This window comes from Mya arenaria, chromosome 4 (assembly GCF_026914265.1).
Source record: "Mya arenaria isolate MELC-2E11 chromosome 4, ASM2691426v1".
Classification (NCBI taxonomy): Eukaryota; Metazoa; Mollusca; class Bivalvia; order Myida; family Myidae; genus Mya; species Mya arenaria.
Window position 1 is genome coordinate 71,196,684 of NC_069125.1, and position 18,672 is coordinate 71,215,355.

At 37.8% G+C, this 18,672-nt stretch overlaps 2 protein-coding genes across 2 annotated transcripts; both read left to right on the forward strand.

Moving 5' to 3' along the window:
* Window positions 1-26: 26 nt before the first annotated feature.
* On the forward strand, window positions 27-7,058 carry LOC128232082 (proline-serine-threonine phosphatase-interacting protein 1-like). Its single transcript, XM_052945431.1, has 12 exons — window positions 27-264; window positions 711-811; window positions 1,061-1,135; window positions 1,349-1,490; window positions 1,598-1,660; window positions 1,831-1,935; window positions 2,089-2,134; window positions 2,289-2,368; window positions 2,792-2,890; window positions 4,663-4,759; window positions 4,907-5,068; window positions 5,242-7,058. Exons 1-12 carry the CDS (start codon window positions 217-219, stop codon window positions 5,274-5,276), a joined length of 1,053 nt encoding a protein of 350 aa, XP_052801391.1. The 5' UTR covers window positions 27-216; the 3' UTR covers window positions 5,277-7,058.
* A 660-nt stretch (window positions 7,059-7,718) lies between these two features.
* LOC128231795 (uncharacterized) lies at window positions 7,719-18,421 on the forward strand. Its single transcript, XM_052944992.1, has 11 exons — window positions 7,719-7,921; window positions 10,518-10,799; window positions 10,967-11,078; window positions 11,392-11,524; window positions 13,172-13,358; window positions 13,602-13,706; window positions 14,633-14,753; window positions 16,015-16,139; window positions 16,400-16,519; window positions 16,920-17,052; window positions 17,298-18,421. Exons 1-11 carry the CDS (start codon window positions 7,885-7,887, stop codon window positions 17,560-17,562), a joined length of 1,620 nt encoding a protein of 539 aa, XP_052800952.1. The 5' UTR covers window positions 7,719-7,884; the 3' UTR covers window positions 17,563-18,421.
* The last annotated feature ends 251 nt before the right edge of the window (window positions 18,422-18,672 follow it).

Here is an 18,672-nt window from a genome sequence, read left to right on the forward strand (position 1 = left end):
ATCATACAATGTATGATTAAATCTTCATGAACTATTTAACAATACTGACATTAATTACCAGGACGGAGTATGAAGCTTATCTTTGTATATACATCAGCTATCTTCTTTCAATCATGAGTGATAATTACAACAATTGTTTGTATCTAATGATGAATGTAATTAATATATACATGCAGCCTGTATGGTAAATGTTTAAATTGTTTTGTGTTTCAAAAGATGGACATGGAAATACACAAATATAACAAGTTCTCGGAGTCATTTTGGGTTGGTATTTTATCTACAATAAAGAAATGAAGAGAGTGAGTGAGTGAGTGAATGAGTGAGTGAGTGAGTGAGTGAGCGAGCGAGCGGGCGGGCGGGCGGGCGGGTGGGCGGTCGGTCGGTCGGGCGGGCGGTCGGTCGGGCGAGCGGGCGGGGTTTCGGGTGGGCTGTCGTGAGTGAGTAAATATCTGAGTCAAAGGTAGAGTAACTGGACATACGGATGGACGAACAGTTGAGCATATGGTTTAATGCATGGTCGACGGTATAATTTATTAGCCAACAAAAAGTATAAAAAGCGCGTTCGGTTTACCATAGCGCACTTTTTACGTACTGGTATTTTTTGTTATCATTATTAAATGATAATAAAAATACATATGGAAAAAAGTACACATAAATTTATGTACGTTTCTTATTGGCTTATTAATGATTTGTTCTCGAATGTTCCATAGGAAATCGATTTTAATGGGACACTGGGATTTGAACTGCTGTGCAAGCGCATTCGAGATGGTCAAAAATCAAGCAAAGATATCGAAGATTTCTTCAAGAAAAAGTAAGACATGAATGAAGTATAAGTACTGTTTTATATTTTATCAGAAAATTATTTTTTTTATAAAATACCTAATTAGACAACTGACGAACACCATTCCTATTTTAGTTCGCCTCGATTATTATGTGACTGAATCATTGACATCTGTAGCTAGGGTATTTTGTAAATTTGTCGGTTAACTTCAATTTATAAAATTACCAAAAATCAAAATTGCCAAATTTAAATTCCTTTACGAATACCCCGTTTTTCCAGAAGCAAAGCGGAATCTCAGTATGGAAAAGCCTTGAGGAACCTGGCCAGAATGGCGGATGGCAAAGAAGAATCGGGGTAAGACCATTTAGATAAACAATGCTAATAGAGAAATTCTAAAAAATATATTAATACTATTGTATCATTAGTGTTATTATAAGTCAAAGCACTGAACTGAAATTGAAAACATCGATCTAAAGTATTCGAGGAATACATGATACCATTCCCTCATCGACACCCTCCTTTTGCCTGCTCCTGTACGACGGTCATACTCCCAAGCTTTATTTCTAGGGACCTAGGCCTGGGCTGGCAGGAGCTCAAGTCACAAACGGAGCGGGCAGCCCGCTTACATAAGACCTCCGCTGAAAACCACGCCCTTCTCGCTGAGGAGCTCGCCAGGTTCGCAGACAACATGAAGACGGAACCGAAACAGGTACGTCCAAGACGGACTGGAACTTTCCTCGAGATCTATAAAACTGACGGAAATCAAACGGTTCTATTTTCGAAGAATTTCATGTTTAACGTTGGCTGTCATTTCAGCATGAAGACAGGGTAAAGGACAAACAGAAAATGAAGCGAACGGCACATTCTAAAATGACTGAGGTAAGTATCTACATACTACCTATTCAGCAAAAAGTAATACTAGTATATAATACCCGTTCTAACTTGTGACATATCTGGTGGCGATTCATGCTGATCCATATACAAATCATGTCAACGGTCATCTACCTGCAGGGCCACACCATGTCATGCCCCCTGTTTTACCTCCACAGTTACAGCGCTCGTACCTAGAGCGATGCCGCGAGCACATTCAGTACGAGCTCCAGCACGGCGCCGCATCCAAATCCGGAACCGTCAGCTGCAAGGACATCGAGAAGGTAACCACATTTGATTTGCCCGCGCGAAACTTGGGCAATGTCGGATTGTTTTACGATCATGTTTTTTGAAATAGTTAGCTGGCATTAAATTTCATGTCGATTTAAACTTGGAGCGCTTAATCTTAGTTGTTTTTTTAATCATTTGTATTTTAGGTACGCATCAAATCAGAAAAATGCAAAGAGCTCATGGAAAAAGCAGGTAAATAAATACACAAAACAATAGCAAAGATAATACTTTCCTCGCGGTCAACCTTCCTCATTGACAACGTATTATTACATTATTGTAAGATGACCTACGTATTAAAAATGTTTATAAACTGTCATATATGTACACAAATAAGCTGTGTTTACAGACGGCCAGTATCGGGCCGCGGTGGAGGCTTTGGAACAGATCAGGCGCGCGTGGGAGGCAGACATGGAGGAAGCGTGCAAGGTAAGGAACACAGACCCCGACTCGGACGGTTAATAAAGGCTTACAGTAGTTCTCATCTTTATGCATATAAAACAACTAGGTTTATTTAGTGAGGCCACTGGAAAGTCACCTGTGAGGGATTCGTACCCGATACCTCTTGGATGAAAGGCAGCTTTTACATGAATACTGCTGGACAACCTATGAAGATTATGTTTATAACATACTAGACGTACATTGTATGAACTTTCTGATTATGATTTTGGATTTTAAGTTGAGCAAAGCAGGTTGGTCCTTTTCAAAATGAAAAATTATGCCTGTACTGTTTGTCAATATCGTTCAGTTTATTTATAACGCTTCATATATACTACTGCTTACAAATGAACTTAGCATTTTATGGTTTTAAATATGTTTTAATGAGGTAATTGTTTTCTTCACGAGCTACAGGTGTTTCAGCGTGCGGACGAGGCGCGGATATTCCTTGTGCGAGACCTGCTATGGCGCTGTACCAACCTTGACTCCCAGCTGTGCGTCGACAGGGACCAGGTAACAAGCAGTGTCTCATATTGACCTTGAACAAATAACGATTCGGTTGTCGTCGTCAGTTACCAAGTAACAAGTTTCGTGCAAAGACAATGGTGTGTTAGCCGTTATATAGACTAAAGGACAAACGTTTAACGGATTTTGAATATTAAAACTCCTGGTACACTGACACAAATAATAGTTTATTAATGTACATGCAAGATAATCGTTTAAAGGTTATTCAATATTCAATATTTTGAGCAATACTTTACGGCTTATTTATTATGGTCAGCCGGGACTTGTCTAGTATCCTCTTCTGGAGATCAAAATGTAGTAATTCCAATAGATTCATGGCTGATATACACACAGCAGAAACCACTATTTCTTATGTTTAAGTGGCACTCTTATTCAAAATCAATACATACACATGTACATGTATAACAAACATACATTTGAATGATAAACCTTTAACTTAATAAGAATCATTGTTTTCGACAATTATTCATCTTTTTCGGTAAAAAATGTAATGTACATGTAAAACAATTGTATTAATTTTGGCAAACCTTATTTGGGAGAAAGAGGTTATCTTAATTAAAACGTATTTTACGTTTAAAACAATACGTAATGTAAATAAACGCGTGTATGTAATTTGGCAGTTTAAGCATAAATTAGAACTGAAGTATAGTATCAGCTAAATCAGAGACCTGGAATGTCATGCTGGAAATCCTTTTCGTGCCCAACGGCAAAGTTTAAAAAGTGCCCGTATGTAAAAAATGAATTAAAATTCAAGTTTACTATAATTTGTTTAACTGAGGTGGTAGAAGGCATCTACCATGGCCGCTCGTGTAAGATTGGTTCATCCCAAACCTCGCACAGGGTGTTTTTTTACAGGAAATAGGTTAACCTCGTTTCCGCAAAACGCCTTACGCCCGGGTTGGGATGAGCCTATATTACACGAGTGGCCATGAAATATACTTATAAATCTTGCACACGGGTAAAGATAATAATGAACTTATATGTAAGAAATAAATTAAGATACATTTCAAGTCACTATATTTTGTTCAACTGAGGTGGGAGAAAGGGCATCTACCATGGCCGCTCGTGTAAGATAGGTTCACACCGACCCACACACAGGGTGTTTTACGGGAAACCGGTAAACCTGGTTTCCGCAAAACAACCTACTCTCTGGCTGGGATGAACCAATTTTACACTCTCGGCCATGTCTGCTAGACCAAGCCAAAAGTAGCACATACATAACGAATAGCAAACGTATTACAATCGGAAAAGATAATTTCATCATTAAACTTTAAAAATTGACGATGTACGATTAATTAAACGAATTGTATACGTATTTTATTAATTACTTGACCTCCAATGTTGAACCAAAAATAAATCCGTTTGATATCAAAAGGACGCCCGCTTCAGCGGGCGCCAATTTCGAATACGTTAAAATGGTTTTGATAATTGGCAAGGGATATTTCCGCATTATATTATTTCAACCAATGTCCATATTTAGAATTTTGCGTTTTGTGCATTGTAATGAAACTTACAAAAAACGCTGTGTCCCGCCATTAAATATGCAAAGTAAGGAAATGGTTTGTTTTGTTCTTTTAAAAGAAACTATCAATCTTATTGGCATCATTAAGTGCTACCATTAATTATATTAAATACAAAACCTTTGTCCTTTAGTATATAGAGGTTCTCATAAAACATTTTTCGGATTTATTGACAAATTTTAGTTAACAAAATGTAAGGAAATTACCCATGCACATATATACTTCTTTCATTTCGGTCAGTGCTGCGAGAACGTGCGCGATTCCCTTGAACGTTGTGACGTCACTCACGACGTCTGTGACTTTATTCAACACTTCATGACCGGCAATATCAGACCGGGTGAGTTCTTGCTAGTTACGTTTTTGTTGGGAATGGTGTGTTTGAATTTGGCTAAAATCATATCTTTAGTTTACAAATGGTAACGGTTGTATCGGAGAGGATCTCTATAAAGAGCTGTAACATGTATATGTGCATCTTCCTCATCAGCTCCGATCCCATATGAGAACTACTTCTCTGACTCGCGGGTGCAGAATTCGCCTAACACACTGCCGCGGCGCCGGCGACCGAAGGCGTCCCCTATCGCCACCCCGCCAGCTTCGCCATTGTGCAGTTCCAACCGAGCAGTCCCTCAACGAACAGACAATGCAGGTATACATGTATAATCACAATATATACAGTATCCTGGTTCTAAATTACTGACTTTTCGGTTGATTGGATAAATTTTAGAAGTACGTTTAAGTAAAAATAAGTTATTGATTTTTTTTGCGTACATAATTATGTAACAGTTGTTTTTTCATGTTCTTACACTACTTGTGTTTCAGCATTTTACTCCGATTACTCGTATGCATACAAGTAAAGGGAAACCCGTCAGTGAAGATACGACACATCACAGGATGTTTTGAACAGCGTATCAGTTACATATGAGTGTTCAGAATAAATTTATGAGTATGAATTACAGTATATCTGTATATCAATCCTTCCGTGCGTTTCTCTCGTGTCTATATGAGGCTATGCAGTTGAACCACCTAACTTGACATCAGATCTGAAGAGTTTCTCCAGTTTAGCTTTGATATCAAAAGGTACAACAATTTCCACCAAGCCTCCAAATGACGTCGAGTTGACGTGTGAAAGGCGCCGGTGTCTGACGTCGGATGACTGGCGGTTTACAGTCGGAACCAAACGTTATATTTCCAGCACCAATCTGACGTCGAGGATTGACCAATTATCACCAATCTTATTGGCCCACCATGTAAAGCAATTGACATGGATTTTCATCGAGTTTTCTATATATCTATATAACTGTTTGAATTTTATCTTATTTCATAACTAGGGGAGGCAGCTACGGGGAACGATCGATTTACCACTGAACAAAATCCCTAAATAAACGACTAGACAGATCGACATAACATTTTGTCATCAAATTCGAAATTATCATCAAGTTTGTCTAAAATACATAACCTTAGCTCGAACTGATCTTCAATCGAATATTTATGGCGTTGCTCATACGTCCTCGTCGGCATGATACCAGGCATGGACGGCGGTTGGACGTCGGCATGATATAAGGCATGGACGGCGGTTGGACGTCGGCATGATATAAGGCATGGACGGCGGTTGGACGTCGGCATGATATAAGGCATGGACGGCGGTTGGACGTCGGCATGATATCAGGCATGGACGGCGGTTGGACGTCGGCATGATATAAGGCATGGACGGCGGTTGGACGTCGGCATGATACCAGGCATGGATGGCGGTTGGACGTCGGCATGATATAAGGCATGGACGGCGGTTGGACGTCGGCATGATATAAGGCATGGACGGCGGTTGGACGTCGGCATGATATCAGGCATGGATGGCGGTTGGACGTCGGATGTTTGTCGCTTTCCCATCATCGGCTTCATATCAGAAACAGACGTTAGTAAGACGTCTATATTCCGATCGCCGGCGTCGCGACAAAAATCTAACGTCATCCCGACGTCTCACTGACGCCTTGTTTCTGCTGTGCAGAGATGTGTCACATACTTCATTTGCTATATTTAAGGCGTAGAAAAATAAGTTTCCGGTTTTATGCCCGGAACAAACATAATAGGCCGTAGGTCGGAAAATATGTAAACAAATTGGCAAATTGTTTCTTGAGATGTTTCTGTTACCAGAAACTATAAATCATATGCCTATAAGAACATCTATACAATCAGTATTAGCATCACCGGTATTGTCAAATTCAAGAACGCTTTTTTCTTTTAAAAACAAAACAATCAAACAAATTATATAAACAATATTTCTCGAGGCGATAAAAAGGTTAAGTGTCGGCCAAACAATAGGGAAGGTCGGCAAACCGGAAACACACATTTTTTTACGCCTAAATAAATAAATGTATATATACATATAGACTGTTCAAATGTTTAAATGTTATAGTGACTCAAACATGTGTGTCATCGTGAATGGCTTTCCGATTACATTGGTCGATTTGGCAAGTACATGTTCATTAATGTTACATTTCAAAACCCACCGTGCAGGCCGTGAAGACTCTTCGTGACATTTTTTATTTGAAGTACTGGACAAGTGTCCATGAATGTCACTGTGCGAGACCAAGTATTTATGCCATACTTTTGAATTTTTACAATATTTACTGAAATATCAATGAATTACGATTTTACAACCATTACTGGATACTAAATAACCACGGCCATCAGCGGCGGTTCAATGAATTAATAACGGGGGGGGGGGGGGCAACCGTCAACCACACGCAAACTCTTTTATTTCACTGAGATATTGAAACGACACGTATAAAATCTTTGATGCATTTCAACCCTTCACTCAAAAATACTTTTGTACATCTTATAAAGTTGACATCCTTGTGGAAACATCTACGTATATATACATGTATTGGTAAAGGTATAATTTTAAGGTTTAAATTAGGTGTTTTTAGAGCTAATTTGCCGGTCAACTGTGGGGTGGAGGGACACGGGCCCTTGTGCCCCGCCTCTAGGACCGCCACTGGTCATCACGGTCACGGATTAAGGTTGTAAACCGTATGACTAGACCTTATCATGATTTATGACTATTACAATCCCTATTTTTGCGGTATACACACAAATACCATCTTTGTCATGACTTATATATATATATATATATATATATATATATATATATATATATATATATATATATATATATATATATATATATATATATATATATATATATATTACATCCGTCCTCATGCAACTTCAACACACAGATGTGCCGTTTTGTCGAAATTCAGTAACAAGTTTTACAATCACGTAACCGTTGCTCGAGTGGCGTATAGAAAACTGGTTTCAAGCATTGCGATTAAAAAGAATTGGTCCGGAACCGGGTGCGGTGTACTAGATTGTGATACAGACATTATACAACGTTTACTTATACAGCTGTTATACTAGCATAGTGTGGACATAGCCTGATCGGAAAATATCCCGGAGTTTGCCATGTTTGGGACCGTAGTGATTATATTAACATTTGCAGGTAAGTACACAACGCATTATTTCAACATTATAATATTAATCATTATTATGCAGAACATTTGTATTTTTAAATCAAATATGTCAAAAGTCCAGTAAAATTGAACGCACAGACTTGAACTGTATAAAAGGGTGCGGTTTCATGGAATTTTAACACAGGTTGAAATGCCGAAAACTGACCAACATGTCAGAGAAAGGACGCTCTTTCGATGCGTAAGTAATATAAACATGATCGTGATTGGCATGACCCCATTGTCAACTTATTGTACACTGACTCAAGACATTCCTTGTTTATACAGCAGTACGCTTTTACAAAAATCGATATTACCGATGTTATTATTCAAGGTGCCATCGAAATAAACATTTCAAAGGGACTCTCAAGCTGAAATGTTTAAAGGGTCCGATTTAAAGCATCATATGATTTGAATATCTGACATTAGCTAAAAAATAATTTTATTCACGAACATTTTGGAAGTATATTTGCTGTCAATTCAAGATTATTGAACGTTGTAGGCATGTATGATCTATGCCTCTACAACTCATTCGTTTCGTATGGCGATATTTGAAACAAGTCTGTTAAGTCCATTGTAATCCATCAGAGGTTTAATTAAAGGTTTAATATAAATCTAATGCAGAGCATCATCGCTAAGGTGTACGACCATGGTAACGTCATACATAGTTCATTTTTGTACACCTTTACAGTATTAGGTTATTACAGTGTGTAACGTTGCCTTTCTGATTGTCCATTATTTAAAGAATGTATTACCACCTATTATCCATTCTTAAAATATTGGACAGTCCAATAAAGCCGTTACGCACCCAGAAGCCTTCAAGTACAAAACAACAACGTATGGTACCACACATCTTAATGAGTACTCCTTAACATTTTAACAGAACCATCCGCTGGAGTTACAATGTTAACCAGTTGAAGTAGTGCAAAAACATCAATCGTTTTTAGCTCGACTATTCGAAGAATAAGGAGAGCTATACTACTCACCCAAGCTTCGGCGTCGGCGTCACCCCTTGGTTAAGGTTTTGCATGTAAGCACCTTTAAGTCATTATCTCGGTAAATACATCAGTTATTGCATTTAAACTTTGGATATGTATTCCCAACTATCTTACATACTAAATTAATGAAGTTAGATAACAATTATTTGAATATAATGCAAATAATAGGCCTTTATTATTCGACTTAGAAATTCTGGTTAAGGTTTTGCGTGCAAGCACACATAGGTTAATATCTCGGCAACTACTTGAGGTATTGCATTGTGACTTTATACAATGGTACTCAACCATCCAACCTACTTAATTAACCAAGTTAAATAACTTTAGTTTGCATTAAATGCTAATAATAGGCCTTTATTTTTCGACTTAGAAATTCTGGTTAAGGTTTTGTGTGCAAGCACACATAGGTTAATATCTCAGCAACTGCTTGATGTATTGCATTGAGACTTGATACAATGGTATTCAACCATCCAACCTACTTAATTAACCAAGTAAGATAACTCTAGTTTGCATTTCATGCAAATAATTGCCCTTTATTATTCGACTTAGAAATTCTGGCCAAGGTTTTGCGTGCAAGCACACATAGGTTAATATCTCAGCAACTGCTTGATGTATTGCATTGAGACTTGATACAATGGTACTCAACCATCCAACCTACTTAATTAACCAAGTAAGATAACTCTAGTTTGCATTTCATGCAAATTATTGCCCTTTATTATTCGACTTAGAAATTCTGGCTAAGGTTTTCCATGTAACCACATTTAAGTTAATATCTCAGCAACTACTGGATGCATTGCATTGAGACTTTATAAAATGGTACTCAACCATCCAATCTACTCAAATAACAAAGTAAGATAACTCTAGTTTGCATTAAATTCAAATAATGGCCCTTTTTTATTCGACATAGAAATTCTGGTTAAGGTTTTGGATGTTACAACTTTTAAGTCAATACCTCAGCGAATACATCATGTATTGCATTGAAACTTTATACACAGGCTCCCAACCATTTAACCTTTTTATTTAATCAAGTTGGATAACTCTATCTTTTATAATTTTTGACCCTCTATTATGCGACTTAGAAATTCTGGTTAAGGTCTTGCATGTTAGCACACATAGGATATCATCTCAGCAATTACTTGATGTATTGCATTGAGACTTCATACAATGGTATTCAACCACCCAACCTAATTGAATAACCCAGTTAGATAACTGTATTTTGCAAATAATGGGCCTTTATTATTACACTTAAAAATTCTGGTTAGAATTTTGCATGTAACAACATATATGTTAATATCTCAGCACATCATGTATTGGAATCTAATCTAACAGTGATCCATGCATGTTTCGCCAAAACTTTTCAATCCTTACACTGAAAAGCGGCGGAATAGTCGAGCGCGCTGTCTCAGTGACAGCTCTTGTTTAATAAACATGCTTCGGGGGCAAACAAATGATCACCACCCCCGCACAGTGCGTCGTATTTTAAAGAAACTCTCAACTGAGAGTTATTTTATTGTCTCTATATATATAAACATTCGTAAGTTGTGTAAGTTAATATCAATCTTGCATCATGCATACTGCTTTCCATTTCTTCCAGCACCGGCAGTTGCGTCGCCGTGCGCAATGGAGAACCGGACGAGCCAGCTGACCGACTGCCTCCAGGGGATCGGAGCCGCACTTAAGGACACTAGTGCATTCTGGTTCGGTGAATCCTACCGGACACGTTGTCCGCCGGGCTCCGAAATCTCTGACCTTCAGTGCACCAACTCACGATTAGACAGTAACGACAGTGTCATGACGCGGATGTTCGAGACGCAGGATGGGTTTGACGTCACCAAGCTGGACAGAACGCTTGATCTCAATTACACATCAATTGGACGTAAGTCACGCTATACATAACGTCAAAAAAACATGCAAACGAAAGTTAATGATCAACTACATGAACACAGTGTGAGTGCATGGCAGTCTTATACTAATGCATACGTTTTATAAAACATTATTTGTCCATGTCCATATAACATAAACGCTAGTCGTCTGCATCTGCAGGCAACTACAGCGGCTGCGGGACGACGTATGTGTGGGACGGCGAGGAGATGTGGACACATGACGTAGATCCGCTAGCCGGAGACGTCGAGCACCCCTGGTACCTAAGGGACAGGTAGTAGAATACAGATTCTATTGCGTACATGCATTTTTATTTTCAGTTTGTAATGCTGAAGTGAAAACGATAAATGTTAATTTATAATAGTCTTAGATATGGTTTTCGATTGCGCTGAAAAAGAGAAAGGACACTTTCTTATTTTACACACGTTTCTCTTGTGGCCATACGTTCACCTAAAAGATGGTGGCAGGCGAGCATACAAGCCACTGTACGTTCGTCATCTTCGACGTTGGCTACTTCTAGTTTATATGTATACCACCAAATGTAATACCAGTTTGTACTCTTACCGTGCCCACATTATCCCGTGCAGCCCCATGTTTCACTGGGATGTTAAAGCGGGCGAGGAGAACAGCTTCTTTACGCTAGTCATCTACGATGTTGGATACCCTGTCTACCACGGCGTTTACATCAACATCCCAGGGAACAACATCTCAGCGGCGGATGTAAGGAAACCTTATTAGTGAATTTTAAAAATAGTATTTTGACAAAGAAATTACATCAAATGTTTATCTGATATGAGTGGCAATCTTACGCATATTTTTAGGATTTTCTGATGTCTTCAGCATTGTATTATTTTAAAAAAGCTTTTCAAAATGATGTGTTTGTGTGTTGTGATTTTTAATGAAAGTGTCAGGCCACTACTTTTATATAAATTGGTTTACAAAACCGGCGAGTCTAATTTTCCGAAAAGTACAAAAAAATTGAAAAATGAATTTCACTTTTTTTTTTCAAAATTATTTTCCCGACCGTATTGATTTTGGTGCGAAACGAAAGAAAAACAAACAGATAAGATTACGAATGCAGTATATCTCGACCATTCGGAACTCCTCGGCCATTTTATCGAAAACAACCTGTAGTCTGGAGTTCCTTCCCCTAACACTATCGTTATATGTATGAAATATCAGTAAGCAGGGAACCAGACTAAACAATCTGTTGTTTTTGAAAAAAAATGGCCGAGGAGTTCCGAATGTATCTCGACTGGTTTGTTGTTTCGAAGCCGGTATCCCGGTCCGAAAATATCCGGACTTAGCATGGATTGGGTTACACACAACTAGGACCCCGCATGGTAAAGTTTATTAAAACTCAAATCTAGGTCTAGTTTGGTTTTTAGTTCCTCAGGAATCGTTTTCACAATATTAAAGCTCAAATGTCTTCATAAAATGTTACTTCCTTATTTACAAAATTGGAAATTATTTCACTTTATTGACATTTTCCAATATTTAAATAACTGAAACAATGTTTAGAAAATGTAATGTATTGTCTTAATACAGTTCCCTTTTTTTTCAATTTAATATTGGTCAATTTTTAAGTGTTCTGCATTCACTTTTGCTTTAGCATACCCTTAAAGCTAAACAAATGTCTTGCTGAGTAATATTCAATGTATCTTTGATAAAAAGTGTAGTTTATACATGTAAACATGTTTTATAGTCAATTTCATTGATGTTTTATATGCACAGAATGTAAGATTTAAACTGTATGTTTAATTAGAAGTTTGAAACTTTGAGTGGGTTAAAACATGCATTAATAGCAGTTTAAAAATTTAAAATGTCAAGTAAATGATATAAATTTTCAACGTTTTTATGTTGTTCTCTGATTTTCACCCTTTAAGAGTATGTTTTGTGACTTTTTTCCTTTTTTTTCCGACCACCCGGTGGACATTTTTTCCAAAAATTCTTGTAAACCAAAAGATAAAAAAGGAGTGGCCTGATTTAGTATTGCTTCGATCTGAAACTCGTCTATAATGGAATATATATCGAGATAACTTACGAACGGTAAAAGAAAATGTGCGTTTAAAGAAGCTCGCTGAAATGGTCTACACATAGAAGATACTAGTATTTCTTCTCATTCAAAACGATGGTCATCCAATACGAGTGAGTTTGTTCGTCCGATATGTGAAACTTTGAAAATTTCGTCATACTTAATTGTCTTAGATTTTGTTACAAGCAGTGCGTTTTTCAATGCAAAGTTTCTTTAATCCGCTAGTACATGTATATAAAGTCACCTTTATTATCTATTAAGTAGTTTTATCCCAGTTATAACAAATTTGATATTAAATATCACAAAATCATAGTCGATTATTTTACCGGCAGGTGATCGATGCATACCACGGGCCAAAAGTGTCCACGTCGATTGAGAACCCGTACCTGTTTCTCCTGTACAAGCACTCGGCTCGAGTTACCCCGCCCCAGGAGCTCCTCGACGAGATCAACCCCAGCAGCTGGGGAAACGCCAAAGACTACGACCTCAAGAGATTTGCTGAGAAACTCGGCTTTACAGGTAGACAAACTATGATCCATGTGCTTATCACCTTTATATGAAAAAAACAACAGCATTGATATCGACTCTTGTCTGGTTTTACCTCTAGGATTTTGTCTTGTAACTACCCCCTTTAATCTTCTTGTCAATGAGCCGTCTATACACTGAGAGAAAGGTCATTTGAGCAATTAATCTATGCTACTTTTTGATACCATTCATTGTTCTTTATTAGTATCTAAATGCCATCCATGTTTGGTTTTACAGACCCAGTTGCCGCTAACTGGGTGGTAGCGACAGGGGACACGTACGCCGCCAACTACATGGCAGAGACGGTAGGACTCTTCAACTGCCCAATTTTTGCAACCAAAGGTATGTATACCTGCTCACAGCTTACAGAAATCAGTTAGCACGAGCAATTACTTATTAATTTGTTGGGGTATAACATTAAACTAATGACTCTTCCTCGTGTGAAAGTTTATCCTCGTTCAAAACTGATCATATATCAATTTTATGATCATACGTTGTTGTCTTTATTTTTCTTCTACGGACAGTCGATATCTTGACTATATTTTAATGGAATTAACCGTTTAATAATATGGAAGCGTCCAGGTGCCAAAGTGAAAAATATTTTCCAGTATACTACTAGTATCTCCTAATTAGGAGATTCTAATCATAAGTATTACTAACTCATATTATATCTAAGTCCTAATTATGAGATAGTATCTCCTAATAAGAAGATAGTAAATCGTAATACGGAGATAGTATCTCATAATTAGGAGATAGTATCTCATTATTAGGACTTAGTAAGTCATAATTATGAGTTAGTATCTCCCAATTAGGAGATAGTAAGTCGTAATTAGATAGTAAGTCGTAATAAGAAGATAGTATCTCCTAATTATGAGATAGAATACTGGAAATAGTTTTTACTTTGGCACCTGGACGCTTCCATACTTTAAAATTACCTCATTACTGATTAAAATTTAACACCGATCAGTTGTTTTGATAATTTCTTTTCGACGAGGCTATAATTTATTTTTTAAATATGCAACGTGTCCTTTATTTTGTTTCGGAAAAAATAGTGAAAAAGGGAATGAAAACTGGCTGAGAGAGATATCATTGATGTGAATGACTTCAAAGTTTTTAACGTTTCTTTATATACGTAGACCTGAATTCGCGATGTTGGATTTAATCACGATATCTCGAAAGCAACCACAACGCTGAAAGTTCATATAATTGTTAACACTGGATGACTGACTGAATGACTAACTTTGTGTATACATGTGACTGTGTTTCAGCCCTGCACGAGAAGCCTCGCCCATTCATCCCGCCAACGGCCTCCCTATCCGTCTGGCTTGACGTCCACATGTCCACCGAGGACCTTAGCTTCGTTGCCTGCTGCAAAAATTTCATCTACGAGTAAACAAGATATATTACGTATTTTATAATTGCAGAGAAATAGTAGCATAACAGTGACGCCTTGATTCGAATGTTAAACATGCAGGGATGCCATGTTGTGAAGGTTGATGTTTGTTTTGATCAGTATGTTCACGCATATCCGCTGCTATTTAGATGGTTATATTCGTATAGATATGGTCCATATGGAACATTGCCCCACAACACTCTGAAAAGTAAACCATCAGGTTTTCTTGTCCGTTCTTATTGTCCCACATTTTACCAATTATGTCACCCCCAATCAAAAGGGAGACATATTGTTCCTGCACGAGTTTTTAGATCGTCCGTCTCTCCGTCAGACATCGTCTCTGCTCAATATCTCGTTCTTGAAGGATTCTGAAATTGCTCGCCACAAGTATTACCGTTTTGTGCAGAGCGCATGTTATAGCCTGCTAGGCTCAAGGTCAATGTCAACTTAGAGGTCAAAGGACATGGCTATATTTCGTATCCGTTTCATATCTCCTGATCCGCTTGAAGATATTTTGGCATATTTAGACGAAGTGCGATCGCTTGTTACAACCAGCTTGGTTCAAGGTCAATGTCACACTATGAGGTCATAGGTCATATGACTACATTTCGTCGCTGCACCATACCTTGTGAGCCCCTTGAAGGATTTTAAAATATATACCTACAAATGTTCACCATACTGAGACGATGTGTAGAGAGTTATTACAACCAGCTCAGTTCAAGGTCAAGGTCACACTTGTAGGTCAAAGGTCATATGGCTATAATATGACTATAATTCGTGTCTGCTCTATGTCTCTTGAACCACTTCAAGGATTTGAAAAAAGTCCCGCAGACGTTCAACTTACATGTGTTTAGATGCCTGGCAGAGCTCATGTTAGTACCAGCTTGGTTCAAGGTCAAGATCCGGGACTTTTGTATGATGCGCAGTTTCTGTATTAAGCGTTCTATGCTTTTCCATAAATACATAAAAAAAATCAAATGTCAATTTTCGTGGAACTGAATGAGACGACCATAAAGGTAGACATCTGTCTTTTTTATTTCGAAAAAAAACAACAACACCTGGTCTAGTTGTTTATTTTTTTTTGATAACCAGCTAAGAATGTGTTAAATGATTTATCTTACGTTACTAATTTTTGACAGTTTATCCAAACATATCTCTAATTGAACCGTTTTCAGTCGTCATCCGCCGGTGTTTATGAAAGTTATCTAACATTGCCTGTCGATTAATTCAACCTTGACAATGCTCGTGTCATTTCAGAGCGTACGAGACGTTCCTGGACCCGATCGGTAACCGCATCTTCAACAGCGCCCACATGCGGACGGAAGCCAACGTTACCTATACCATGCGCAAGGCTGGATTTCCCGGCCAAACTTTTGGACCAGGTAAATTGGCAACAATTTATTATTAAACAAATTAGGTTCAATGTTTTGCTTTTTTGCCATGGAACAATCATATGACCAGACATAACTTGAAACAGTACCAAAATAGGTGCCCTTATTTCGTCAACTTCATGATCCATAAGTATAAATAGTTTCATATTATTTTATTTTTTTGAAATAACAACTCTATTTCGCAAATCATCAATGGCTCCCTCCTCTTAATTTATTACTTACATAATCAACCTATTTCTGCCCATCTGCAGACGAGCTTTACGCTCTGGTGACTTTTGATCCGGATGTTCCCAGCGCCACTGTCGGCACGGAGGAGAAGCCCCTGCTACACGGGCTAGTCGTCAATATCCGCAATGGAAGTGTACCCACCGGTATGGAATGTTATCACAGGTTATAATAAAGATCTTAAAAATCTTGAAAAAACATAATAATTGCACGGTGTAACGGTTGCATTTTCTGTGCAATACCAATGGTTTTTCAACCTCTCACCAAGCCAACACAACACACATTATTTTTTCCGTTCAATTTTTGATTATTCAAATAAATGAGTGCACACACATCAAAAGAGTACCAGGTATGATTGCCAGGTATGAGTATAAGGTAAATATGCTTGTAGCACATACAAAATATTCAGAGAATTTGAAAATGCCACTTAACACCTCGATACTTTTACTGACATAACTTTGGAAGCCATATGTTATTGTTGTATAACATCACACCTTAACTTAACATTAAATTCGGTAAAATAATGTCGTGTATTTATTCCGTAAGGTGATGAGGTGTTGCGATACAGCGGACCGTCTCCCCCGGACCAGAAACCCCACTTCTACTACTTCCTGTTATACCGGCAGTCTAGTGAGCTAAACGCCACCCTCATGTCCACGTACTCAGCCAACAATGCCAGGTATGCGGACATTGGGGATCGGTTAGAAAAAAGATATGACAAAACCTTCGATCATGACAGTCGTTGAAAAACACCATAATTAGAATTTCATCACAACAATTCGACTGAAGTAGCACGTGCATCATATATTTTAATAGATAAATGTAAACAAAGTCAAGATCGTTGAACTTATAAACCACCGTCTTTGGTATGGACTTATTCGGCGAGCATAATGCAATAATTTCAATACTTTACGCCGTTTTCAGATACTTGTTCGACATCAACCGTTTAGTGTCTGAACAAAGCCTGACGTTGGTTGGCGCTAGTTGGTTCCGTGCCACTACGGACCCCTACACCATCACACGCGTGCTTGGCCGAGACTCGTCCCAATCTGAGAGCCTTTGCGCCACCATCCCGGGCGGCAAACCGGAACCTTGCCCCACGAGCGCCGCGTCAACCCTCCCACTGTCCGGCGCACTTCCATTCACCACATTAGCGTTAATGTTGATGGCGACAATCATGCATGTATAAGGTGGAGCGCCTTTTGAAGTTAGACCGGGGAGATAGGACATGAGTTACACTCTACTTATATGCAGACCAACTTACTGCGACCAACCTAGTTTTGGACATATAATACTTGTTTAGCGTTTGCATGTGTGTATAACATATAGCATCATCCAATTCTGGCTGGTCACATTAAGGTCGTAGGGACATGTTCATATCACGAGCGGTTGATAGTTGTTTTCCAACGCATTTTATAAAAGACCCTGCAACCCAACCATTTCAGTAAAAGTTTATAGTGTGGTTCATTTAATAGAATTTTCATTAGAAATTTAGAGAGAGAGAGAGAGAGAGAGAGAGAGAGAGGTGTCATTTGTTTCCTATTATGACAGGCAAAACTGTTTAAACCTATAGATTGGACTTAAATGATACAACTAGAAGACTGAAGATTCAATGATTTAGATTTAATGAATATGATGGAATTATGTTGTTCTATCCTTTTTAACTATTAAGTATCTATTCAGTATCAATCACTATTCTTTATCATTGTTTCACTCTGTTAGTTCTTTAATGGTGAATGATTAAGTAGTAATGTTTTAAGTTATCTTCTATTTTGTTTTCTTTGTTAAAATTAATACATCTATTTAATATGTATAGTTATATACCTGTATAATCAAACTTGAATCTAGCTAACTTCATCTTGTAATTTCAATGCTGATTTTTAAATTTTTCTAATTTCTGTTGCGTTGCATGTCCATATATGTGAGATGTAATATCTATGTGCTTTTCTGAACATAGATGAAAAGAGCGCTATAAAAATGATGAATCTGGTAAATGATAATAACATGAACAAATAATGTTAATAAAACAAGAACATTTGTTATTTCAATACTTTACTTTTGCGTTACTTTATAACGAAGTCTGTTTAAATTTCACCGAAAAATATTCAGGTGATCTAAAGTACAGAACTTATGCTGAATTCATGATTAAAATGATTATAAATTGCTTGAAATTAATTTTAAAAGAGGATTAAGCCCCTTAACCCTGAGTTTGGCATGACTCCCTCATTTAAAACAGACCCGAGGTTAATGTTCAGGATTGACAATTATCAGCTAGAAGTGTTTGAACTCCTGAGTATTG

Excerpts from the sequence above, each read along its gene's own strand:
- LOC128232082 (XM_052945431.1), top strand. The coding sequence starts at position 217 with ATGGACATGGAAATACACAAATATAACAAGTTCTCGGAGTCATTTTGG. Across the intron at positions 2,135-2,288 it reads AGAGCTCATGGAAAAAGCAG|ACGGCCAGTATCGGGCCGCG; the intron begins GTAAATAAATAC and ends CTGTGTTTACAG. Across the intron at positions 4,760-4,906 it reads GACCGGCAATATCAGACCGG|CTCCGATCCCATATGAGAAC; the intron begins GTGAGTTCTTGC and ends CTTCCTCATCAG.
- LOC128231795 (XM_052944992.1), top strand. The coding sequence starts at position 7,885 with ATGTTTGGGACCGTAGTGATTATATTAACATTTGCAG. Across the intron at positions 10,800-10,966 it reads CAATTACACATCAATTGGAC|GCAACTACAGCGGCTGCGGG; the intron begins GTAAGTCACGCT and ends CTGCATCTGCAG. Across the intron at positions 13,359-13,601 it reads TGAGAAACTCGGCTTTACAG|ACCCAGTTGCCGCTAACTGG; the intron begins GTAGACAAACTA and ends TTGGTTTTACAG.